At 36.8% G+C, this 27,730-nt stretch overlaps 1 protein-coding gene across 2 annotated transcripts in view; it reads right to left on the reverse strand.

The window, feature by feature from the left end:
- Nucleotides 1-27,730, reverse strand: part of TRPC3 (transient receptor potential cation channel subfamily C member 3) — a 79,662-nt gene continuing 51,932 nt past the window's right edge. For both annotated transcript variants that reach the window (XM_059924250.1, XM_059924249.1), the window contains 3 exons: nucleotides 26,386-26,469; nucleotides 3,383-3,458; nucleotides 1-647 (listed from right to left, as the gene is read on the reverse strand). In XM_059924250.1, the coding sequence (XP_059780233.1) occupies nucleotides 505-647; nucleotides 3,383-3,458; nucleotides 26,386-26,469 (303 nt within the window). In that variant the 3' untranslated portion in view covers nucleotides 1-504. The remainder of the gene's footprint in view (nucleotides 648-3,382; nucleotides 3,459-26,385; nucleotides 26,470-27,730) is intronic.

Below are 27,730 nucleotides of genomic sequence, written 5' to 3' on the forward strand. Positions count from 1 at the left end.
GCACTTGGACAAGGGAAGGTATGCTACATAGTGATGGCCTTTTAATTTTTATTTGTATTTTGTTGGCAGTTCAGTTCAGTCGGTTTTGACAACATTTATTGAGCACCTACTATGTACCAGGCACTGTACTAGATGCTGGAGACACAAAGATGAATAAGACATGGTCCCTGTCCCCAAGGAGCTTACAGTCTCTTAGAGGCAAACAGGTAGTGCAAAGACGTAGAGTTTATTCTAAAATGGACAAAAATATCAATAACGTAGTAATATTGGGCCTTTAAATACAATGGCACGTCATTGTTTGTAATGTCAAGGCAGACAATTAAAATGAAGACCATTTGCATATGATAAAACAGTAAAATCATTAAGACCTAACTTTTAAAGATTCACATGATAAAGGTAGTTAATACTAAAAATTTACATCATAGTTTTTCAAGTATTTCATACTTAGAAATATTATTGCCCACATTTGTGCTATAGTCAAAGCCATAATTCCAGGTTACTGAGTCATTCACATCTCAGCACGCTGGGATTCAGTTTCTCACTGAGTTTATGAATTAGAATGGCTAATTCCTCAGTCGCTTGGCTCTTGTCCTCCAAAAGTTCATAGCGAAGGCTGGAGATATCTTGCTTGATTTCTTTTAATTCACCTACGGTATTTGTATTAAAAAACACATAATTGGTAATTTGCCCTTCGTATTTATAAAAAAACAAGAGTGAAATTTATACATGAATGCATTTGTCTCATAACATCTCCAACATAGCTACTTTAGGTGTTTTCCTTTAGAATGTTTAAGAAATGTCTGCCTTTAAAAATGTACTGACTTTGGAAAAAAAACCATAAAAAGTAGTTCAGCTATGTTTTAAAAGTAAAACTCAGCTAAAGTATTGTCCTGTGGCTCAGCCAATTTTTAACACAGGGTGATTTCTCTGTTAACTGGTCTATAATCAGAGTATCTCCTTTCTATCTTCAGGGAGTTTGTCTGGTTCCCTGAGCCATAAGGGTTGACACCTATATGGATTATCTCCCATTGCTAGGCTGGAAGGGAATCCTAGCAAAATGAAACATTTCTAAAAATGAATCAATCTATATAACAGGCAAATACTCACATGTAAGAAGTAAATTGAGGTCAAGTTTGAAGTAAGGGAAAGGAAGGAAAAAGAGTAGGGGTATTTCTTAGGGAAGGCAATGGCAATGAACATAGAGCTAAGGAACAAACAAATTAGTTTCTGTGGCACAGGGGACAATGTATAAGGAAATAACAAGCAATGGTGAAATTAAGGAGTTTAGATATGATACCACTGGCAATGTTTACATACATAGAAGTCTCCATAGGAAACTTCTGGCTATTAAAACACAACTATTCCCATAATTTAGCTTGGTAATACTCTGAGCATGTGTAGATTGCAATTAATAACTGGATTCTCTTGCAAATAATTGTAATGTAGATAAGCCATTGACCTTGAAAGGTAAACCTTGGGTCATGAATTTATCTTGAATCCAAGAAATGATTCTTTAAATCATTGGCACTTTAATAGCTTTCTATAATAGAATCATATGTAAAACATATTTTTCATGATATTTCCTGGTATCTTTATGATGCTTTAAAGTATAATCTATGTTCTTTTATTATATAAACGTCAGAACCTTTTATTTTAAAGAATTCTAACTCTTCCTCAAGAATACACACAAAACATTTGATTCTTTTTGTGGCAAAAAAAAAAAAAGGTGCGGGGGGGCTTTTCCTTTCGCATTTGGCAACATAGAGGAAATAAACTGATCAAATTCGAAATCGCGAGGCCAGTCTTTTGTGGAAGAAATGGATTCTCACAGCATTTAATATCATATTTGGACCATAAGCCCAGTGGGCCCCCTTTCACCTCCCTACTACTACATTCTTCTTCCTTGTTTTTGAGTTATGGGAAGCCTACACACTAAGTGTTGTACTTAGTCTGCCAATACAGGAAACACAAATTACTCATCCTCTTTGGAATTCAGCTTCTTCATTTATTCAGTGAACAGGTTAAATTATATGATATACTTTCTTAGTTAGAACTTTGTTCAAAACTCCAAAGTTTCTTTAATTTATTTTCCTCTTTTGTATAAAAGGACTTGGAAGATGACTCCTTGTTTTTGATGCTGTCATGGTGGCCCATTGCCCCCTTCACTTAGTTATGAGGTTATGGTACAACAAATAAGGGAGGTTATGGTACAACAAATAAGGTTTCTGCTTTCTAAACTAAAACTCAATTCCAATCCTGTCTCTCTGAGACTGTTTCTAGGTCATCATGATTGGATTTTTGCTGGTTTCCAATCACACATTCTTAGATTTCTACAAACACATACCATTGTATTGACTCAGATTTGTAAGAGATTCCTTGCATTAATCAAGTAATGGCTTCAAAGCTCATCAACAGTTTAGTTTAGCCTTTTCTTATCAGCGTAGCTATATCTAGTAGCATCTCACTGGTGCTGAAAGCTATAGTTTCTATTTTTAGGGCAACTTATTTCTCCCTGGTTGATTTCTTTCCATCTCTGGACCTGTACTTTGGCTTATACCCCAGCCTTTGATGAAAAAGTGTTATAGTCCAGACAGACGTGCTGCCTAGGATATGCCTGGAAAACAGGTGGCAAGAAGAAAAGTGAAAGGCAAAAGAGAAACACCAGATGAGAAAAATGGGTTAGAGATTTCTTTCTGGACAACAAAGTAAAGATTTTTCTGAAGAAATGTGGATTCTGTTTGAGCCAACGTTATTTTACCTGCATCACCGGAAAAATGTTAACACTCAATGTGAACTCCCTGAAACGGAAGTGAAACTACAGACTACTTATGTAATAGGGATTAGAAACTCCCAGAAAGATGGCAGACTTTACATTCTAAGAAATCAGGGCATTCTGTAGTGATAAACTGTCTCTGATTGACAATTTAAATAACTGTTTCTTTAAAAAGACAGAGTTTTAGAAATGTAGCATAAGATTCTCCTGTCAATCTTGGAGGAACCCAAACAGTTACCTGAGATTGGATTTTTTTGTTTTCCTTTTTCACACGTTTTAATTTTAATTTATTATTAAAATGTTTTGTACTGAAATCAGTAATGCCCCCGTCTTTCCTACTGGGATTAAGTGGCTTAGTCTTGTTTTGATATAGTATGATGAGTCAAAGTACAAGGCAACTCCAAAATCAACTTAAATTTGTTTTCTTTTTGTTTTCTTTTTTGAAAGCAGGGTAAGAAGGAATTGCACTAACAATAGTTATTTCTGGTTGACTTTTACTTTCATTTTTTACTCTCCCATATTGGATTTTTAAAGTATCCTTCAATATGAAGTTTTCCAAGTTCATTAAATTAGTTGTAAAAGGATGTTTCTCAAGTTGAAGGTGCTTACCTTCATTAACTTCATCATTTTCTTTGTCTACTTGTGCTTTCAAAACATACCGCTTTATAAGTCTTTTCATTATCTGCTGTTGGGCCAAAAAAAAAAAAAAAAAAATTGTATCACCAATGATACACATAAGTAATCTGGATCCTATTTCCCAAAGAGCCTTACATACCTGTAAAGCAAAGAACTCAGGGGAGAGAAGTTGTATGTAACTATTTATAGAAGACTCACCCAGATTTCAGAACATAATCCCTTTTCACCTTGTACTGAGTTTTACTGCATGATCCACAAACATTGCCCTGACCCAGCCTTCACCCCCACTGCCACCCCACTCCGGGGATGCAAGAAGCTTCGAAAGAAGTTAAGCTGAAAGACTTCAATTCATGGCTTCTCTTTCAAATAATGATTTCTCTTTAAGGCACATTGACACTAAATTATCATCTATAGATACTACCTTATTTCTCACTGTTTAAAAAATATACAAATATATGCTCAATATGGAGAATTTGGAAAATACAGAGAACTAAACAATAAACGAAAATCATCAATTATCCCACCGTCCAAAGATAATCATTGTTGTTATTTTAGTGTATGTCTTTCCAATATCTTTAAATTTTGTATATATACTAATTACTATATGTATTACATTTTATGTTGTCTAAATACCATATATTCTGTTACATTATATGTTTTCCTCTCATAGCAATATATATTGTGAATATATTTCAAACGAAATAAATGCTCTTACAAGATAATTGTTTATCCATATGGAAAAAATTAAATTGGAGCCCTACTTCATACCATGCACAAAAAAAGGAACTCCACATGCATCTTAAATATGAAAGACAAAGCTTTTAAATCCTTTAAAAGAAAGTATAGGAGAATATATTTATAAATTCAGTGTACAACTGGATGTTTTTTAAACAAGATAAAAAATTCTAATTATAGTATTTCTACTATAATTATAATTCTATTATAATTTCTACTGTTCAGATTTATAAACTCAACTTCATTACAATTAAAACTTCATTAAAACTTCTGTTTATAAAGATACCATAAAGAAAGTAAAAAGGCAAGCCACACACTGGGAGAAAATATCGATGATACTTACAACTGGTAAAGAATTTGGATCCAAGATATATGAAGAACTTTAATATGAAAAACTCAAAGAATCCAATAGAAAAATTGGCAAAAGACAAACAGGCACTTCACTGAAATGGAATTGTGAATGGCCAACATGCATATAAAACAATCTCAAAATCTTTTCTTGGGGAAATACAAATTACAATTAAAAGGAGATACATGGGGGTGGGGAGGGGAATTGGATGAAGGCAGTCAAATGGTACAAACTTCATTATAAGATAAATAAGTACTAGGGATGTAATGTACAACATGATAAATACAATTAACACTGTTTTATGTTATATATGAAAGTTGGTAAGAGAGTAAATCCAAAGTGTTCGCATCACAAGAAAAAAATTTTTTTTCCATTTGTTTAATTTTGTATCTATATGAGATGACTCATATGTTCACTGAACTTATTATGATAATCATTTCATGATGTATGTAAGTCAAATCATTATGCTGTACACCTTAAACTTATACAGTGCTGTATGTTAATTATATCTCAATAAAACTGGAAAAAAGGAAAAAAGTGATACAATTTTATATCTAAAAAGGGAAAAATTAATAAATCTTATAATGCCAAGTGTTGGAAAGGATATGGATCAATGGGACTTTTGTACTTCACTGGCATGAGTACAAGTACAGTAGACCACTTGGAAAAACAAGTTGGCATTATCTTTTTGTAACTGAAGTACAGCTGATTTACAATATTATATTAGTTTCAGGTGTACAACACAGTGATTCAATATTTTTATAGAGTACACTCCATTTAAAGTTATTATAAAACAATGGCTATCTTTCCCTGTGCTGTACAATATATCCTTGTAGCTTATTTTATTCATAGTAGTTTGTACCTCTTAATCCCCTATCAATTTGGCATTATCTTTTAAAGTTGAACACTTGCATATCCTTTCACTCAGAAAGGCCACTCCTTGGTATAGGCCCTAGAGAAACTTAGCACATGTGGACCAAGAGACAGACATAGACACGGTTTATAGCAATCTTGTCTGAGACAGCAAAAAACCTGGAAACAATCCAAACAAATACCAACAGAAGAATAGACAAATCATGGTATGTTACACAATGTAATGTCATTCTGTTCACTAATGAAATTAATTAATGCAATTAATGAACCATGGCCACACACAACAGTATGGATGAATCTTAGAAGCGTAAGTGTTGAATGACAAATTCAAGTTGCAGACTTCACAAAGTATGAAACTATCCTTATAAAGTTACTAAGTAAAAGTAAATCCACATAATGCATTTTTAGGACTATCTATATTTGTGATAAACCTGTATTTGAAAAGAAAGCCAAAGCCAGAGGATAAGAAACCCAAACTTCCAGATAGCGACTACCCCTTAGGTGGAGGCAAGGGTGTGGCCTAGGGAGGAACACACATGCAGAGGCGGTGGACAGATAATGTTACCCCTCTCACGGAAGTGGTGGCTTCCTAGGTATGCATGTAATTATACTTCATAATTGACGTGCTGCACATATTCTTGTGCATATATCAAACATTAAAAAGACAGTAAAGAAAAGAAAAAAAAGTTCTAACTGAAATGCAGATATAGTGAGGGTGGAAAATGTACCTCAGTTTTAAGAAAGTATGAATTATGAACCAAAGTGACCCACTAGATGCCAAGGTCAAGTAGAAAGGAGAAATCTAGGATAATACAAAATGTCTGCCTCAGAGAATACTGACAGATTGAGAGGGAGCCCATGCTATCAAAAAGGAAAAGCCCATTTTATCAGTCATAGTAAAATATGTATAAAACTTGTTGAGTTGTGTGGAATCTGGACATCAGGACAGACCTTAGGCAGGACTCATTCATTCATTCACCAAATATTTTTAGTGAGCGCCAGCTCTGTGCCAGGTACCATACTAGGCACTGGAGATGCAACAGTGAACACAATCCCTGCTCCAACGAAACCTCACTGGAACCATTCACTGTGATGGGTGGGATATAATTAAGTTTAGGGGACAATGCAGGCATATTCCTATAGAAAGAAAAAACAACGAAGTGTTTATCAGTTAAAAGCAGCTTGAAAGGCAGTAATACAAATCAGTGGGAAAGAAAAGACTGCTCAACAAATAAGGCCTAGACAATGGACTATCCTTACAGGGAAAGTTAAAATTAGACCTTCCTCACACCATATATTAAAGAAAAGAGCCAAAGGGATGAAAAATCTAAATGTGAAAAGCAAAAACTTTGAAAGGAATATGGTAATGTTTCTTGAGAAAGCTAACAGAAAGGATAAGCCATAAGGAAAATGTTGATAAATCTGACCATATTAGGACAATTTAAAACTTTCATACAAGGAAGAATATCAATAACATGCAATCTTATGTCAGATGGGATTTTTCCTGTTGTCCTGGAATTGTTGATAAACCCAAGACTGATGAAAAAGGATGCTAAGTACCAGGTCAGCCACCAGGGTCTAAGACCACGTTGCCCCCTGCAGCTGGAGCCAGCCACCTCCCCTCAGGGCTTACTGAGACTCACTGGACCAGTACTGAACTTACCAACTACTTTCTCCTCACCTCACATAAGGAAAGAGAGTGAGACATGGGAGGGATCATGGGCTTTGCGGGGAGAGAGGTTATTCTCTCCCTTCCCTGCGTGGAAGGGAGAAGGTGCACCCCGCCTCCTAGAAGCAAAGGGAAGAAGGAAATCCAAGGCAATGTAAAGTTTAGGGTTGCCTGTAGGAAAGGGAGCCTGGCATCCTGCTCCCAATTAGATGTCTGTTCTAGCAGGCTTGCTGGCCTGATCCTGGTAATTTAGTCAAAAAGGAAAAAGAACTGTGATAAGAGAGGAACAGCCATTGGGTCAACCTGTACTCTCAATATTTGACAAACAGAGACAAATTTCCACTATGTTGGGTAGAATACACATCAGTGGGAAACGATAATCTTTTCAATAAATGGGGCTTGGACAATGGGCTATCCTCATGGGAAAGGTGAAAATTAGATCCACACCTCAAGTGAGAGTCAGATCTCTGCATCAGGGAGCTGTGCGTCGCCTTTTCAAACCCTTTAAACATGCCCCCGCCCAGTTAGACAGGCAGCACTTTGGTGACGGCCACAAGCAGGACATCAGAATTTGATCAGTGTTACAGCACTAGTGATGAACAACAAGGAAAAGACTGCAACCTGCAGTTAACTCAAGGGAAAAGATGTTTACCTTTCAGCTTCTTCCCCTTCCCTCTCCACATAGCACAGGATGAACACCTAGAAGAGTTAACAGGGGGAGGTGTGGACAAAGCAGACCACAGTCTTCAGCCACTGGAGTCACCTTCAGAGGTTTAGCTTGTGCTAGGAGTGAGGAGGAGAAGAGCGCTAGATTGATTTGGAGAGTTTGTCTGTTTGTTTCTTTCTCTCTTTCTCTAATATTTATTTATTTATTTATTTATTTATTTTTGGCCATGCAGCATGGCCTGCAGGATCTTAGTTCCCCCACCAGGAATTGAACCTGGGCCCTCAGCAGTGAAAGCACCGAGTTTTAACCACTGGACTGCCAGGGAATTCTCAAATTTCAAAATAAACATAACTATCTCTTTAATTACAAACGTGACACTTTCTAATAACACAAAGTCACTGGAAAGTTATGGAGTCTTGACAAGGTGTTGTAAAGGGCTCCTCCATTCAGTGGAAAAGAAGAGTTCAAAATAAAACACTTAGTGGGAAATTATTGAAAACAAAGTCACTTTTATACATTCACAGGCTGCAACTCCTTAGTGGACCATTACATGAAGTTAAAAGACAAACCAAAGAGAGAGAGAGGCTGCTTGCAAAACATACTGACCAAGAATCAGTATCCAGGACATGATAGGATTTTGACAAGTCACTAAGGTAAAGACAAACAGCCAAGTAGAATTAGGAAAAAGAATTTAAATTCACAAGAAAGGAAAACTGAATGACCAACAAACGTATGAAAAGATGTTCAATCTCATTGGTAATCAGAGAAGAGTACATTTAAAAAATTAATACCAATTCACACATATACGTTTGGCAAACATTTTTTCTTTTGAAAAAAATTCAAACCCACAGAAAAGTTGAAAGTAAAATAAAGTGACTTCAGACTTTTCACCTTGATTCACCAATGTTAGAAATTTGCCACATTTGCTTTATCTTGCTCCCTGTGTCTATTATTATTATATTGCTAAAGCATTTGAAAATAATTTTCAGACATCATGTCATTTTATCCCTAAATATTTCCATGAGTATCTTCTAAGAATGTTCTCTTATATAACCACGCTACAATGATCAAATTTTAGAAAAATTAACATGGATCAAACTGTCTAATACATAGTCTATATTCTGTCTCATTTTCCCAGTCAAGGATCACATGTTGCTTTTAGATGTCATGTATCTTCAGTCTCCTTTAATCTGGAACAGCTCCTTGGCCTTTCCTTGTCTTTCATGATGCTGACGTTTTTGAAGTATAAAGGGAAGTTGTTTTGTAGTTGGCAAAATTTAAAAATTCTGATAATACCAAGTTCTTGTGAGAACACTGGGAAACTCTTATACCCTGTTACTGGAAATAGAAATTGATATAACCACTCCCAGGTATACAACCCGGAAAAACACTTACAAGTGTGCAAAAGGAGACATTTACTAGAATGTTCAATACAGCATTATTTATAATAGGCAAAAATGGAAAATAAGCTAAATTTTCATCAACAGAGGAATAAACAAAAATTGTGTATTCATACAATGGGATATTATAGAGCAATTAGAATGAAAAACAAGATATATGTATATCAACATAGATAATTCTCAAAAATATAAAGATAAGTGAAAAAAAACAGAATATGTAATGTTATTTATATATATTTCAAAACCACATAAAACTAGCATCAATACATAATGGTATGAATATACTTATGTAAATAATAAATAAAGTATACATGGGAAGAACACACAAGAACTTCAAGATAGTGAAGATCGCTGGGGAGGGATGAAAGCTAATGTAATAGAGTAGGGGTATTTTAGTTGTATCAAAATTTCCTTACAAAAGAGATCCAAAAAGAATGTGGCAAAATATTTATTAAAGTAAGATGGTGGTGACATAGATGTCTAACAGGACATTTTGTGATACCTTTCTGTGTTTGAAATAGTCCATAATCAAAATTTAACTATAATAAAATAAAAACAATTAAAATACTCTTACAAATAGGTTTTTAATGCTGCCTAGCAAATCGATGTGCCTCGCTAGCCTGGGCATTCATTCCATCTTCAGTAGCCAATAGTCCTTCAGTCATGATAAACAAATATTTTCCACTTTTACAAACAAAGCTGTAAAAACTTCATCTTGTAAAGAAACTGAGAATAACTCAGGGCTTACAAAGGTCTTATTTAGTACCATTCAGACATGCATTATTTAGAAATACTATCTCTACAAAAAATGAAACTTCTAAAAATTTAAGTGAGGCAGAATGCATTTGGTGTAAAAAATCTATGAATTTGAATGCAGGCCTTTATTTACTAGCTGAGTGAATTAAAGGTGCTTAAACTCTTTAAGCTTCCATTTCCCCATTTATAAAATGGGGGTAACAAAGCTCAACTAATAAGTTGTACAGATTAAATAACCAAATGCATGTAAAAAGCATAGTTCCTGCTTGGAAAAGGACAGCTCTTGTTGGTATTATTTATAAAGTCTGAAGACTAAGATACTGCTGCCCACATTCCCTAGTATAATACTCTAAAACATTTCTGTAACATTATTCAAAACCACACTTAGAAAGTCTATGAAAACTTACATTTACTGCCAGAAGCGACAATAACAGGAAAATAAAATATTTTAAACATTCATATAGTGTTCAAGTTCCCTAGAAATATCCTGAACAAAACTATTCAGATTAAATTCCCTCATTGAAGGGAAAAGAAGAAGGCATATTCATCTCCATTTCATCTTTAACCCGCAGGGAAAATTATAGTTATGGGCTTAAATTTTTCCCTTCAAAATTTGATGTGTTTTAAGCTTTCCATGTATCCCATAAAAATGTTCATCTTAATATTTACAACTTAAAAATACTTTTCTACCACTGCACTAAGTTGGAGTCTCTCTAAAAGGCAAGAAGACACCTGCTATTGGACTGAAATCAGTTTCCCCACATATGACACTACCTGGTAATAGTCTATCCCTTAGTTCATGTTGGAAAGATAACTGATGTGAATTCCAAAATGATTTGCAGCTCAAAGAAAGCGAAAAGTTTAGCCATTTTCATTCTATTAGGTAGCTTGTCTGGTGAACCCAAGGCAGTATTGTATAGCAGTTGAGAAAGTGGGATACAAGGACAAATAGCTTGGATTTGAGTGTGTTTTGAGTTATTTACAAGCAATCAAATCTTGGTGACAATTTGTGTAGTGGAAATGTTAGCATCTATCTTGTAAAAGATAATACAAGTTAATTACATAGAAGGTGTTCAATTAATGTAACTCTTATTCCTTATTATCATTTATGTTTCTTTTATAAAGAAAATTTTGATTAACCCATCTTAATAATGCTGGTACTGTAGGCAAAGATCATGAAACTTGTGAGTAATAAGTAAAAATATCATTTAAAATATTATCTTTACCTAAATTTATGATGGATTCTTTAATCAAAGCCAGTACCACAAATTAGATCGATCAATAACAGAATCATCTTCTTTCCCTCTTGGTCAAATTGCTAACTAATGCAACAGAAGTCTATAAATTAACTTCCACATTCCACAGACCTCCAGGAATTATCCATATTTCTCGATATGAGCATGTGAGTCACTGTTTAAGGAAGACACTGTAATTTTATTGAGTGGACTATGGATTTCCTCTGTCCACGGTGTGGAAAGCTTGGTCCTAGTTACCTCAAGCATTATCTCTTGCAAACAAATCCAAGTTCATTTCTCAGCCCTCCATTAAGACTGGGAGAAGGAATGAGATTTGGATGGTTGCATATGTGTGTATGCCCTGCCTTTCCAAAAAGCATCAAAGCTTTTTTCACTTGCTTATTTTTTACTGATTCAAATTCAACTAACAACTGTTAAGTAATGTATCAGATACTTTTACATTTATTTCCTCATTTACTCCTACAGAGAAGCCAAATTTGACTGACATCGGTAGATTGTATAATCTGAATTTTAGCAACCTATAAAGTGTGACTATAAGGTAATAAGATTGATTTGGACAAACACAAAGAACTTGGAAGTAGAGAGCAGAATTGTAGGGAGGGAAGGGTCCTTGGAAATCATGTGTTTTTCATTTTTTCATACCACTCATTGTGACATACATACCCTGACAGATCACCATTGCACAGCCTCTGAATAAACATCTGTGATTCAGACCCTGCTACTTTTTCCAGACAGTTGGTTTGGTCTATTTTTGGACAATTGTAGCTGTTAAAAAATTCCTTTGTATTGAGCCAAAATCTGCTTCACTGTACTTTCTAACTACTGGTCCAAGTTTTGTTCTTTGGAGAAACAAAGAATAGATTTCCTTCTTCTACTTGATCAGCTTTCAAATATTTTCCTCCTCTGGGTTTCCCTGGGTTCCCATACCATTTTATTTATATCTCACTTATACCACATAGCCATATCCCAAGGTTGTATGAACGTTCACCTACTTTTTTCTTTCCTTCCCTTCCTCTCTACCTCCGTTCTGTCCTTCCACTCCAGTGGAGAGATCCTTGAAGCCATGGACTGTATATTTGTAGTCTTACAACCTAAGACCATGCATAACAGAGGATATTCTGAATGTGCCCTGAAGCTTAAGGTGAATTCCTCATATTACTGTGTACTTCCAGTAAAATCAAGCCTACATGAATTAGATCAGAGACCGTCATGTGGGCCGAAGACAGTCTAACACTATCTGAGCCAGAGGTGTTCCCAAGACAAAGAAGGTTGTTAAAGCAGAGCTGCCACAGAAGAGAGCAGAGAGATAAGAACCTAGAGCCCAGCTTTTGTGGAGGCTTACAATATATTCTCATTTCTCAAGGTCATATTAGCATATCTATGTACTTTTAACTTGAATTAACACAGGTATTCATGAGCAGAATTCAGTCATAGTTATCCCTCCAAGTCTTTATGTTCTCCAGAAAAATCATCCCCAGTTTTTCAAAAAATTCTTTATATACATAAAAATTACCTCTGCATGCTCTTAATAATTAATGTTAATATAAATAATACTGCCATTGATCAAGGCACCTAAAAATTTTTCCTTTGTTGCCCTGTGAGACACATCTGAATCTCTGTCTTTGAAGTAATTGTCATGGAGAGGAAACATTCATTTGAATGTAAAACATGTAAGATGATGACCTGATTGGTGATGGCCACATATTTTTTTGAAGGTGGATGTAACTTTTTTTTTTTTTACCGAGCCCTGTGGCACGTGGGATCCTAGTTCCCCAACCAGGGATCAAACCTGTGCCCCCTGCAGTGGAAGCGCAGAGTCTTAACCACTGGACCGCCAGGGAAGTCCCAGGATGTGACTATTTTTGAAAAAATGTGAAGTCAGATGGCACTGTCTTGTTAATAAGGTCCAAATGATTAGCTGAGTTCAGGACTGAGAAAGTAACAAAGCACTTTTGTGTGTCTTATAAACTAATTATAGAAGTAACTCTTTAGAGATATTCCAAAAATATTCTGATCTGTGATATAAACCATTAGAATTAGTGTATTCCAAAGGTCACCCCTTTGAAGGAAAAATCCCCATTTAGCAGATTAAGATTAGGAATTTCTTTAAGGTAAACCACATACTCACACTACATGAAACAAAAATCCATAACAAATAAACCAATTGTTATCACTCATGGAGTTCATAACAGGTAGATTTTTATCTAAATATAATCAAGACATTTATATGAAGTTTGGTGTGTATATAGCTGATTGAGACTTTTTCCCTCAGTTTCTCTTTTTCTGCTATCACTTTTGGGGAGCTACAGAAGACTATGCCACAGGCACAGGGAATTCTTCTCTTTAGAAAATACGAAATATACAGGATTCTGGAGTCTCTAGGCATTTAGCAAGGATCATCTCATGCAGAGGCACAGCCATTTTCAATTTGACAATAAACTCAGAAGTTTCTCCACTTCTTCTAAATCACTCAAAAGCAATAAGGAGAATAGGAAACAGAAACACTAACTCCTTCATTAATGAGACAGAGGAATCCATATTCTTTTTTAGATAGGTTATATGTAAGGTCAAATGGGGATATGGAGAAATGCCAAGAGCAGACATTCATGGCTGAGAATGTCACTTGACCTTTTGATACAAAGGCTACAGAAGCTTAGAATTATAGGGCTGAAGGAGAAATTATAAAGAAAAGCCGTAATTGCTAGAAGTACTTTGTGAGTGAGGTGGAGAGGAAGAGTCTGCCTTGTGAACGATCCTGCAGTGCTACTTTTGACAAGAGATAATAAAGAATACGTTGAACTCACATACACAATGCTGTGCCTAAAGGCAAATTCCTGCTAGCCTGGGACGGGGTCCTGGAATTCTCTGACCCCACTCCAACCTCCTGAAAGCAGCTGGTCCGAGAAGAACTTACTTCATTCAAAACTGAGTAATAGTCAGTAAGGATTCTACAAAACATCTATACTAAGACAGTCCAAGAAAAAAAGGAAAAAAACAAATAGCAAATAAAGAACACTCACTAGAAAAATGCTAAAGAAAAGATGAAAACACATAATGCCATTATTGAAACATAATCTTTTAAAAATAGGGACCAATCATGTCTTCAGAATAAGAGCACACGGAAAATATGGTAAGTCAAAGTAGGAAATGATATATAAGTTGGAAAATCTCAAGAAGAGGAGGAAGAAAAAAGTTAAATCATCACAGAAATGAAAGATATATTTGAAGCAGCACATATGAAGATAGACAGGAATAAAAGACAGGATGGGAAAAAAAAGGAGCCAAAGAGAGAAATGGATGAAAAATTCAAAAGGCATAGAGAAAAAAAAGATTCAGCAGGCATCTAATTGGTATCCCTGAAGATGAGACCTCAAATAATGGAACAGAAAGAATATTTCAAGGTATAATTCAAGGAAATTATTCAGAAATAAAAGAAGACTTGAATGTACAATTTGAAAGGACGTACTCCATGCCAGGAAAAATTCATGTAGATCCACCTACAGAACAATCAATTGCAAGTTATTGGATTCAAAAGGTAAACAAAGAAAATTTGGGCATTCAAATCAAAATCTCAGGTCAACTATATGAGAAAAACAATCAGGCTGGCCTCAAACTTTTCCATATCAACATTCCATTCTAGGAGCAGTGGAGCAATGTTTACAAATACATCAAGAAAATAAAGTCATATCTAAGAATTTTACAGCTAGTCAATATGAATATATAGAAAATAGGAAACAGTTTAAGACATGAAATAACTCAGAGAACGTAGTTCCCATGAGCTCTTTTTGAAGAAACTGGAGGAAGACAAACTTTACCTGACAAAGAGATTAATGGAAAATTAAGGCAAAAAGACTGGTGGTGAGTACTGACTGTGTAACTGTGGGACTAAAACTAAAACAAATGTGAATTATAATCTTACAAGGTAGTGAAGGGAATCAGAAAATATCACCCCCAAATATATCACTTTGACATAGGATTACTTTGAGCTGAAGGCAATTAAGAAGCAGAAGACACAGAAGGAGCTCACTGCCTTCCTCCAAACTGCCCAAGAACAGGACATAAATTTCCCTGTGTGAAGATCTTCCCCCTTCCCTCTCCCATACCAAGAGGAAGAGAAACAAGCATCATCACTAGAAACAGAAAGTTGGCTCAGAGATGGGTCTACACAAACGCAAACCTTACTACAGTAACCCTAGTCTTCCATTAATTTCCCCACATATATACTTACCTTCCCACAATTTACCACCCCTGGGAGCCCAAAGACATCCTCTTTCCTTTGTCTTGTCACTTCTCCACAAATTCATTGCCCTTTTTAGGATGATATATAAGCCTCAATTTCTAACTACCCCTTTGAGTTACTCATCACCAAATTCTCCCATGTGTTTGCACGTTGCATGCATAAACAAACTCTGCTTTTTTTTTTTTTTCTTCCTGTTAATCTACCTTTTGTTAGTTTAATTCACAGGCCCCAGCTACAGAACCTAATGGGTAGAGGAAAGGTTTTTTTGTTCCACCTCTACAATTCTAATGATTTAACTAGCAAAAGCTGGGAGGAGGAGGGCAAAAATGGTGAAAGATAAAATAAATATACTGATTTTTTCATATTTTAGAGCTGGAGGGTCAAAAGATAAAACTTGAAATTTATAAATCAAATAACAGATATAAGTATGTGTAAAGCACCAAGACAAATAATATAATCCACTTTGGCAGAGACTGCCAATTCTCTTCCCTGGTTTTTTAGCTCAGCACATGGCCACTAGGAATTAAGACTTATTTCCCAGCCTCCATTGCAGATATGTTGTTTGTGTAACTTTACAGAAGTTCCTTACAGGAAGGAGGCATCTTTCTTCCCTATCACTGTCTGACTATATTTTGGAATGCAGAAATAATAGCCGGAGCTCCAGCAGCTTTCTTGGACTGTGAGATCATGTTAGAATGAAAGTCAATCATGACCGAGTAATATGATAGAAACAGCCTGGGCCCTTGACAGTGGTAGGTACCATACCAGCCCTGGAATGAGCACCTCCAGAATTCTTGAAGAGAAGAGAGAAACACATTTCTATGTTCTTTCAGCTATTAGTGGTTGGTATTTGGTGGTTCTGTGTGATTTGCACCTCTTAATCCTAATTAATATGAACACTCTGAGGACTACTTTAAAATGATACTGGGTACACGAATGAAGATCTGAACAAATGGAAAGGTGTGTCATATTCTTGAAAAGGAAGACACAACATTATAAAGATGTCAATTCTTCTTAAGTTAACACAACCCCTAAAATACCAACAGAATATTTTGCAAATTATACAAGCTGACTCTAAAGTTTAAGTAGAAAAATAAACAAGAAAGAAAAACCAGGAAAATTATGCAAAATAATTTGAGTAAGAGTCTCTTCAAGTAAGAGTCTTGAAGTAAGGACATATGTATGTGTTTCTGTGTATTTTGTTTGATTTTGTTTTAAACTATAGTAATTAAAACAATAGCATATTGAAAGCCCAGAAATAAATCTAAGTAGATATGGGAATTTAGTAAATGATAAAAGTGATATTTCAAATCAATAGAAAAGACAGATTATTTGACACACCCAGTTGTGTAATCATCTGGAAAAAAAATAAATTGGATCCCCACCCACACATTGCATCAAACTATATTCTATACAGATCAAATATTATCATGTAAAAAGTGAAACCATTAGCATACCAAGGAAAATATGGGTAAAAAATTTCTTAAATATCCTCATATGGGAGAGGAGCTTTTGAAATAGGACACAAAATCTGAAGCCATAAACAATCTGTAAAGTTGACTACACACAATTCTAAAAGGTTGGGAAAAAATACCCACAAATATTAAAAAGACACACAACAAACTGGGGGAAGAATTCTCAACTCCTACCACAGGTAAAGGGCCGATTTTCTTAAAATAATTCTTAATTCTTAAAAGAATTCTTCCTAATTTATAACAAAGAGCCCATCAAGAAAAGCAAATAAATATTGGGTCTTAAGCATATAGAAAACTAAGCCTAAAGAGATGGTCAAATTCATTCATTACAAAGAATGCAAAGTAAAATGTGACACTGTGGTATCATTTTCACCTATCAATTTGGACAAGATAAAAACCTTTGGTAACATACTATTGGTAAATTAAGGAGGAAATGGGCACTCTTGTACGTTTATTGTTAAGAATATAAACTGGGCTCAGACGCAGGCCGAAGCCCCCGATGGTGCACTCGGGAACAGAGAAGGCGAGTGCCCAGCGCCCCACATGACTCAGACCCCATGCCCGGCCCTCAGGTGACTGCACCTGACCGGGAAGCCCCTGACAAGAGGCCACCGCTCAGGTGTCTCTGGGACCTGAGGAAAGGAGCCCCCAACAGGACGTCCGGCCCTCAGGTGACTCTGTGACAGGACGGCTGCCTGAGGAGTGAACTTCCATTTTGGAGAGGGGCCCACATGTGAGGGAATAGCAGATGGTCTCTATCAGCTAAGGGACTGAGCTCAACAACCAAAAGGAAGTGAATTCCAACAACAACCATGTGCCTGCTAGAGGACCTGGAGCCTTAAATGAGTCTCCAGCCCTGACCAGCAGCTCCCGTGCAGCCTCCTGTGTGAGGCCCTGAGCAGAGGACCCAGCTCACCTGCACAGGTACCCAAAGAAATGGTATCCTGGCAAAATGAGGCAGGAGCAAAAGAGTTGAACATGCATGAAAAGGAAAGTGAATCCTAGTCCATTCAGTCTAGTATGAAACGGGAGAATTATTACAATCATTTGAAGACCCAAGAGAATGATAAAAGGCACACTATCAATAGAGAATTGTTTACTCATGAGAAACTGCTACCGTGTAGGGGAAGGATAATAAACCTGAATTGGTTGTCTAGGAGCACTCAAGTGCTTCCACCCAACCTTGGACACAGTTAAAGACAGCTTCTTTGTGGCTGGCAGAGAAAACCAAGCAGCTTTGCCAGCAAGAGGATTCTAAGGGAGGAGGAGAAGGAAAGTAGCAGGAAGGAAAGCAGACATCAAGAGGGTCTTGGTGCTCTGGCCTGGTGTCAGGCCTGAGCCTCTGAGGTGGAAGAGCCGAGTTCAGGACATAGAACCACTAGAGACCTCCCGGCCCCATGTAAGATCAACTGGCGAGAGCTCTCCCAGAGACCTCCGTCTCAACACTAAGACCCAGCTCCACTGAACGGCCAGCAAACTCCAGTGCTGGATGCCCCATGCCAAACAACTAGCAGGACAGGAACACAAACCCACCCATTAGCAGAGAGGCTGCCTAAATTCATACTAAGTTCACAGACACCACAAAAACACACCACCGGACGTGGATCTGCCCACCAGAAAGACAAGATCCAGCTCCACCCACCAGAACACAGGCACTAGTCCCCTCCACCAGGAAGCCTACACAAGCCACGGAACCAACCTTAGCCACTGGGGACAGACACCAAAAACAATGGGAACTATGAACCTGCAGCCTGCGAAAAGGAGACCCCAAACACAGTACGTTAAGCAAAATGGGAAGACAGAGAAATATGCAGCAGATGAAGGAGCAAGGTAAAAACTCACCAGACCAAACAAATGATGAGGAAATAGGCAGTCTACCTGAAAAAGAATTCAGAGTAATGACAGTAAAGATGATCCAAAATCTTGGAAATAGAATGGAGAAAATACAAGAAACGTTTAACAAGGACCTACAAGAACTAAAGAGCAAACAAACAATGATGAACAACACAATAAATGAAATTAAGAATTCTCTAGAAGGAATCAATAGCAGAATAACTGAGGCAGAAGAACGGATAAGTGACCTGGAAGATAAAATAGTGGAAATAACTACCACAGAGCAGAATAAAGAAAAAAGAATGAAAAGAATTGAGGACAGTCTCAGAGACCTCTGGGACAACAATTAAACGTACCAACACTTGAATTATAGGGGTCCCAGAAGAAGAGAAAAAGAAAGGGTCTGAGAAAATATTTGAAGAGATTATAGTTGAAAACTTCCCTAATATGGGAAAGGAAATAGTCAATCAAGTCCAGGAAGCACAGAGAGTTCCATAGAGGATAAATCGAAGGAGAAACATGCCAAGACACATATTAATCAAACTATCAGAAATTAAATACAAAGAAAAAATATTAAAAGCAGCAAGGGAAAAGCGACAAATAACGTACAAGGGAATCCCCATAAGGTTAACAGCTGATCTTTCAGCAGAAACTCTGCAAGCCAGAAGGGAGTGGCAGGACAAATTTAAAGTGATGAAAGGGAAAAACCTACAACCAAGATTACTCTACTCAGCAAGGATCTCATTCAGATTTGATGGAGAAATTAAAAGCTTTACAGACAAGCAAAAGTTAAGAGAAACCAGCACCACCAAACCAGCTTTACAACAAAGGCTAAAGGAACTTCTCTAGGCAGGAAACACAAGAGAAGGAAAAGACTTACAAAAACAAACCCGAAACAATTAAGAAAATGGTAATAGGAACATACATGTCGATAATTACCTTAAATGTAAATGGGTTAAATGCTCCCACCAAAAGACATAGACTGGCTGAAAGGATACAAAAACGAGACCCATATATATGCTGTCTACAAGAGACCCACTTCAGACCAAGGGACACATACAGACTGAAAGTGAGGGGATGGAAAAAGATATTCCATGCAAATGGAAATCAAAAGAAAGGTGGAGTAGCAATTCTCATATCAGACAAAATAGACTTTAAAATAAAGGCTATTATAAGAGACAAAGATGGATACTACATAATGATCAAGGGATCAATCCAAGAAGAAGATATAACAATTGTAAATATTTATGCACCCAACATAGGAACACCTCAATACATAAAGCAAATGCCAACAGCCATAAAAGGGGAAATTGACAGTAACACAGTAATATCAGGGGACTTTAACACCCCAGTTTCACCAATGGACAGATCATCCAAAATGAAAATAAATAAGGAAACACAAGCTTTAAATGACACATTAAACAAGATGGACTTAATTGATATTTATAGGACATTCCATCCAAAAACAACAGGATACACATTCTTCTCAAGTGCTCATGGAACATTCTCCAGGATAGATCATACCTTGGGTCGAAAATCAGGCCTTGGTAAATTTAAGAAAATTGACATTGTAACAAGTATCTTTTCCGACCATAACGCTATGACACTAGATATCAATCACAGGAAAAAAAATTGTAAAAAATACAAACACATGGAGGTTAAACAATATACTACTAAATAACCAAGAGATCACTGAAGAAATCAAAGAGGAAATCAAAAAATACCTAGAAACAAATGACAATGAAAACACGATGACCCAAAACCTATGGGATGCAACAAAAGGAGTTCTAAGAGGGAAGTTTATAGCAATACAATCCTACCTCAAGAAACAAGAAACATCTCAAATAAACAACCTAACCTTACACCTAAAGCAATTAGAGAAACAAGAACAAAAAAACCCCCCAAGGTTAGCAGAAGGAAAGAAATCATAAAGATCAGATCAGAAATAAATGAAAAAGAAATGAAGGAAACAATAGCAAAGATGAATAAAACTAAAAGCTGGTTCTTTGAGAAGATAAACAAAATTGATAAACCACTATCCAGACTCATTAAGAAAAAAGGGGAGAAGACTCAAATCAACAGAATTAGAAATGAAAAAGAAGAAGTAACAGCTGACCCTGCAGAAATACAAAGAATCATAAGGGATTACTACAAGCAACTGTATGCCAATAAAATGGACAACCTGGAAGAAATGGACACATTCTTAGAAAAGCACAACCTTCCGAGACTGAACTAGGAAGAAACAGAAAATATAAACAGTCCAATCACAAGCATTGAAATGGAAACTGTGATTAAAAATCTTCCAACAAACAAAAGCCCAGGACCAGATGGCTTCACAGGCGAATTCCATCAAACATTTAGAGAAGAGCTAACACCTATCCTTCTTAAACTCTTCCAAAATAGAGCAGAGGGAGGAACACTCCCAAACTCATTCTACAAGGCCACCATCATCCTGATACCAAAACCAGACAAAGATGTCACAAAAAAAGAAAACTACAGACCAATATCACTGATGAACACATGCAAAAATCCTCAACAAAATACTAGAAAACAGAATTCAACAGCACATTAAAAGGATCATACACCATGATCAAGTTGGGTTTATCCCAGGAATGCAAGGATTCTTCAATATATGCAAATCAATCAATGTGATACGCCATATTAACAAATTGAAGGAGAAAAACCGTATGATCATCTCAATAGATGCAGAGAAAGCTTTCGACAAAATTCAACACCCGTTTATGATAAAAACTCTCCAGAAAGTAGGATAGAGGGGACTTACCTCAACATAATAAAGGCCATATATGACAAACCCACAGCCAACATCATTCTCAATGGTGAAAAATCTGAAACCATTTCCTCTAAAATTAGGAACAAGGATGCCCGCTCTCATCACTATTATTCAACATACTTTTGGAAGTTTTAGCCACAGCAATCAGAGAGGAAAAGAAATGAAAGGAATCCAAATCAGAAAAGAAGAAGTAAAGCTGTCACTGTTTGCAGATGACATGATACTATACATAGAGAATCCTAAAGATGCTATCAGTCGTAGAGGAAAATATAGGCAGAACACTCTATGACATAAATCACAGCAAGATCCTTTTTGATCCACCTCCTAGAGACATGGAAATAAAAACAAAAATAAACAAATGGGACCTAATGAAACTTAAAAGCTTTTGCACAGCAAAGGAAACCATAAATAAGATGAAAAGACAACCCTCAGAATGGGAGAAAATATTTGCAAATGAAGCAATTGACAAAGGATTAACCTCCAAAATTTACAAGCAGCTCATGCAGCCCAATATCAAAATAACAAAAAACCCAATCCAAAAATGGGCAGAAGACCTAAATAGACATTTCTCCAAAGAAGATATACAGATTGCCAACAAACACATGAAAGGATGCTGAACATCACTAATCATTAGAGAAAAGCAAATCAAAACTACAATGAGGTATCACCTCACACCAGTCAGAATGGCCATCATCAAAAAATCCACAAACAATAAATGCTGGAGAGGGTGTGGAGAAAAGGGAACCCTCTTGCACTGTTGGTGGGAATGTAAATTGATACAACCACTATGGAGAACAGTATGGAGGTTCCTTAAAAAACAAAATAGAACTACCATACGACCCAGCAATCCCACTACTGGGCATATGCCCTGAGTAAACCATAATTCAAAAAGAGTCATGTGGGCTTCCCTGGTGGCGCAGTGGTTAAGAATCGGCCTGCCAATGCAAGGGACACGGGTTCGAGCCCTGGCCGAGGAAGATGATCCCACATGCCACAGAGCAACTAAGCCCGCTTGCCACAACTACTGAGCCTGAGCTCTAGAGCCTGCAAGCCACAACTACTGAGCCCACGTGCCACAACTACTGAAGCCTGAGCTCCTAGAGCCCATGCTCCGCAACAAAAGAAGCCATGACAATAAGAAGCCTGTGCACCGCAACGAAGAGTAGCCCCTGCTCACCGCAACTAGAGAAAGCCCGCACTCAGCAGCAAAGACCCAACACAGCCATAAATAAATAAATAAATAAATAAATAAATAAATATATGAGTCTTGTACCACAATGTTCATTGCAGCTCTATTTAATTTACTAGCCAGGACATGGAAGCAACCTAAGTGTCCAGAGACAGATGAATGGATAAAGAAGATGTGGCACATATATATACAATGGAATATTACTCAGCCATAAAAAGAAACGAAATTGAGTTATATGTAGTGAGGTGGATGGACCTAGAGTGTGTCATACAGAGTGACGTAAGTCAGAAAGAGAAAAACAAATACCATATGCTAACACATATATATGGAATCTAAGAAAAAAAAAAAGGTTCTGAAGAACTTGGGGCAGGACAGGAATAAAAACGCAGACGTAGAGAATGGACTTGAGGACACGAGGAGGGGGAAGGGTAAGCTGGGACGAAGTGAGAGAGTGCTACTATCAAATGTAAAATAGATAGCTAGTGGGAAGCAGCCACAAGGCACAGGGAGATCAGCTCAGTGCTTTGTGAACACCTAGAGGGGTGGGATAGGGAGGATGGGAGGGAGACGCAAGAGGGAGGAGATATGGGGATATATGTATATGTATAGCTGATTCACTTTGTTATAAAGCAGAAACTAACACACCATTGTAAAGCAACTATACTCCAATAAAGATGTTTGAAAAAAAAAAGATGCTATCAGAAAACTACTAGAGCTAATCGATGAATTTGGTAAAGTAGCAGGATACAAAATTAATGCACAGAAATCTCTTGCATTCCTATACACTAATGATGAAAAATCTGAAAGAGAAATTAAGGAAACACTCTCATTTACCATTGCAACACAAAGAATAAAATACCTAGGAATAAACCTACCTAAGGAGACAAAAGACCTATATGCAGAAAACTATAAGACACTGATGAAAGAAATTAAAGATGATACAAACAGATGGAGAGATACACTATGTTCTTGGATTGGAAGAATCAACAGTGTGAAAATGACTATACTACCCAAAGCAATCTACAGATTTAATGCAACCCCTATCAAACTACCAATGGCATTTTTCACAGAACTAGAACAAAAAATTTCACAATTTGTATGGAAACACAAAAGACCCCAAATAGGCAAAGCAATCTTGAGAAAGAAGAATGGAGGTGGAGGAATCAGGCTCCCTGACTTCAGACTATACTACAAAGTTACAGTAATCAAGCCAGTATGGTACTGGCACAAAAACAGAAATATAGATCAATGGAACAGGATAGAAAGCCCAGAGATAAACCCATGCACATATGGTCACCTTATCTTTGATAAAGGAGGCAAGAATATACAATGGAGAAAAGACAGCCTCTTCAATAAGTGGTGCTGGGAAAACTGGACAGCTACATGTAAAAGAATGAAATTAGAACACTCCCTAACACCATACACAAAAATAAACTCAAAATGGATTAAAGACCTAAATGTAAGGCCAGACACTATAAAACTCTTAGAGGAAAACATAGGAAGAACACTCTTTGACATAAATCACAGCAAGATCCTTTTGACCCACCTCTTAGAGAAATGGAAATAAAAACAAAAATAAACAAATGGGACCTAATGAAACTTAAAAGCTTTTGCACAGCAAAGAAAACCATAAACAAGACGAAAAGACAACCCTCAGAATGGGAGAGAATATTTGCAAATGAAGCAACTGACAAAGGAGTAATCTCCAAAATATACAAGCAGTTCATGCAGCTCCATATCAAAAAAACAAACAACCCAATCCAAAAATGGGCAGAAGACCTAAATAGACATTTCTCCAAAGAAGACATACAGATTGCCAACAAACACATGAAAGGATGCTCAACATCACTAATCATTAGAGAAATGCAAATCAAAACTGCAATGAGGTATCACCTCACACCAGTCAGAATGTCCATCATCAAAAAATCTCCAAACAATAAATGCTGGAGAGGGTGTGGAGAAAAGGGAACCCTCTTGCACTGTTGGTGGGAATGTAAATTGATACAGCTACTATGGAGAACAGTATGGAGGTTCCTTAAAAAAATAAAAATAGAACTACCATACGACCCAGCAATCCCACTACTGGGCATATACCCTGAGAAAACCATAATTCAAAAAGAGTCATGTACCAAAATGTTCATTGCAGCTCTATTTACAATAGCTAGGACATGGAAGCAACCTAAGTGTCCATCGACAGATGAATGGATAAAGAAGATGTGGCACATATATACAATGGAATATGACTCAGCCATAAAAAGAAAAGAAAATGAGTTATTTGTAGTGAGGTGGATGGACCTAGAGACTGTCATACAGAGTGAAGTAAGTCAGAAAGAGAAAAACAAATACCGTATGCTAACACATATATATGGACTCTAAAAAAAAAAGGTTCTAAAAATCATTCTAAAAAATGGTTCTAGGGGGAGGACAGGAATAAAGACGTAGACGTAGAGAAGGGACTTGAGGACACGGGGAGGGGGAAGGGTAAGATGGGACGAAGTGAGAGAGTAGCCTTGACATATATACACTACCAAATGTAAAATAGATAGCTAGTAGGAAGCAGTCACATAGCACAGGGAGATCAGCTCCGTGCTTTGTGACCACCTAGAGGGGTGGGATAGGGAGGGTGGGAGGGAGACGCAAGAGGGAGGGGATATGCGGATATATATATATATATATACACACACACATACATATAGCTAATTTTCTTTGTTATACAGCAGAAACTAACACACCATTGTAAAGCAGTTATACTCCAATAAAGATGTTAAAAAAAAAAGAACATAAATTGGTACAAGCTCCATCAAAATCAGTTTGATAATAGTTAAAAAATTAAAATGCACATATACTTTAACCAGACAATTCTATAGGCTTGCAAGTTTCAAATATCATGTATACAAGGTTACTTACTTGTATTGCCTGTAATAGCTAAATATTGGCAATACCCTCCATTTCCATCAATAGAAGGCTGATAAATTAAATACGTAACCATTACAAAGTAAGACTTTGACAGTCAGTGTGCTAAGCACTTTTGCAGAATGTGCTGCTTCCAAGAAAACCATATGAACAGGAGTATACCCATTAATTGACATTACCATTCATTATAAATTCTTTGATCCTCATTCTTGTGATCTTGTAGTCAACAGAAATCTAAAGATTTGGTAGTCAAAGTGATCAACCAGATGGGAAGGACTGTACCCTCTTCTGAGTTGGAAAATAGTGTTGAAATGTCACATCCAAGATCAAAGCGCAACAGACATTTTAAAGTAGTACTGATGCAACAGTATAGCCTAAGATTCCATTTGAAAAACAGATTATCTGGAGAAATGTACCAGGTTTTTTTGTACTGTGAGAACATTATTTTCCTAATATACCAAATCTCCCACTGCTTTCTCCAGCTCAAGGTGTATGAAAGTGACCTTCGGAAATTGTGGCAACACTTTGCTTTCAATATCACAAAGGAACTCTTCTTCCTCAATCAACCAACCAAACAAACAAAACAACAGCAAGAAGAAGAAGAAGGAGAAGGAGAGGAGGAACTTGGAGTCTGATTTCTAAAGTGCCCTCTAATATACCATTTTCTCTGTTCTGTTCTACCCTCATAGCACATCTGAAGAACTGAAGAAATAATTCTACTCACTTTTCTCTCTCTCACACACACACACACACGCACACACACACACATGAACACAGAGACATATATGGAACTACATACAGATAAAGAGATTTGTCTAATGAATGCTTACCTGATAACGTGTTGGCTGATTGAGAATGCTGTTAAAACTGTGTGATTCAAAAACTCTTGAGTTAGACTGAGTGAAGAGGTTTAACTAGGAAAAAATACAATTAACCTAGTAAATTAGAATACATTTATTTGGAAATCATAAATATAATCTACTTTATTCTCCCTGATAACATTTCTGGAGTCAACATTTCCGAGGGACATTCTGTGGAAGCTGAGTTTTATGAATGACTTCATATATTTCCAAAGGCAAAAATTAATGTGAGCAACACGCTCACATTTATCAAAATGTTGGACAGATGTACTGTAATAGAACTGTTTAACTGAAAAAATATTTTTAAAAGTTGGCTCGTGTTAAACATAATTGTTCCTGGGGTCCTTGTACACTTTATCAAAATGTCTTCATGGCATCTAGAAGGAGAAATTGCACAGAAGCAACTTTATCTGCTCCTGAGCCTGTGCTCCTCTCCTACACTTGAACAGATAACACACTACAAGTTCAGAGGGTATAGGGTATCATTTGGTATTTTGTAATCCTAAAACATGAGCCAAAACGAAACGTCTTCCTAAATATCTTGGAAGTACCCTGTGCCAGGTTCAACACTTTGGAGAGAATTGGACTAAAGTATTTTGGCTTTCTTTTCTTTTCTCTTTCTTTTTAAGGTTTAACTTTTGAGTGGGTAGGAACAGAAAGCAAGAGAAGACTGTCGTTACTGTCTACCCTTTACGTATGTCAACAGGGCCTGCATCTTATTTGCAGATAAGCTGCTACCTATACAGTGTGATTCAAAGGCAGGGCCCTTTATCCAAAAAAATGTATTCACTCCACCACCTGTCTTCCCACCATCATAACTTAGGAAGCGGTGGGATACTAGAAGGGAAGGAAGTGGCACTTATAGGTAAGGATCCTCCTGGTTTTGCCCTCTTTCGATTGTGGCAGGAGAAAACCTCAGCTAACAAAGTTAATTCTCCTATTTGCCACTAGAGGTCAGTCTCTGACTGTTGACTGAGGTTAGAGGTAAACGTTTAGATTGATTTCTTGCGGTTCCTTCCTGTCCTCTAAAAAAGAAAAGCAGAAACATAATTTCTCCAAATGTTTACTAAATTCAGGACACAGAGAGTATCTATAAAGATTAATAAGATTAAAGAGATAAAAACAGCTTCCTGAACAATTTAAGAAATAAAATCAAAACGGCAGGGTTTTTTTCTGGCCGCACCATGCCACATGCGGGATCTTAGTTCCCTGACCAGGGAATCAAACCTGTGCCCGCTGCAATGGGAGCACGGAGTCCTAGCCACTGGACCACCAGGGAAGTCCCAAGATGGCAGTTTTTAACCAGATATGGGGA

Source organism: Balaenoptera ricei, chromosome 5 (genome assembly GCF_028023285.1).
Source record: "Balaenoptera ricei isolate mBalRic1 chromosome 5, mBalRic1.hap2, whole genome shotgun sequence".
Taxonomy (NCBI): domain Eukaryota; kingdom Metazoa; phylum Chordata; class Mammalia; order Artiodactyla; family Balaenopteridae; genus Balaenoptera; species Balaenoptera ricei.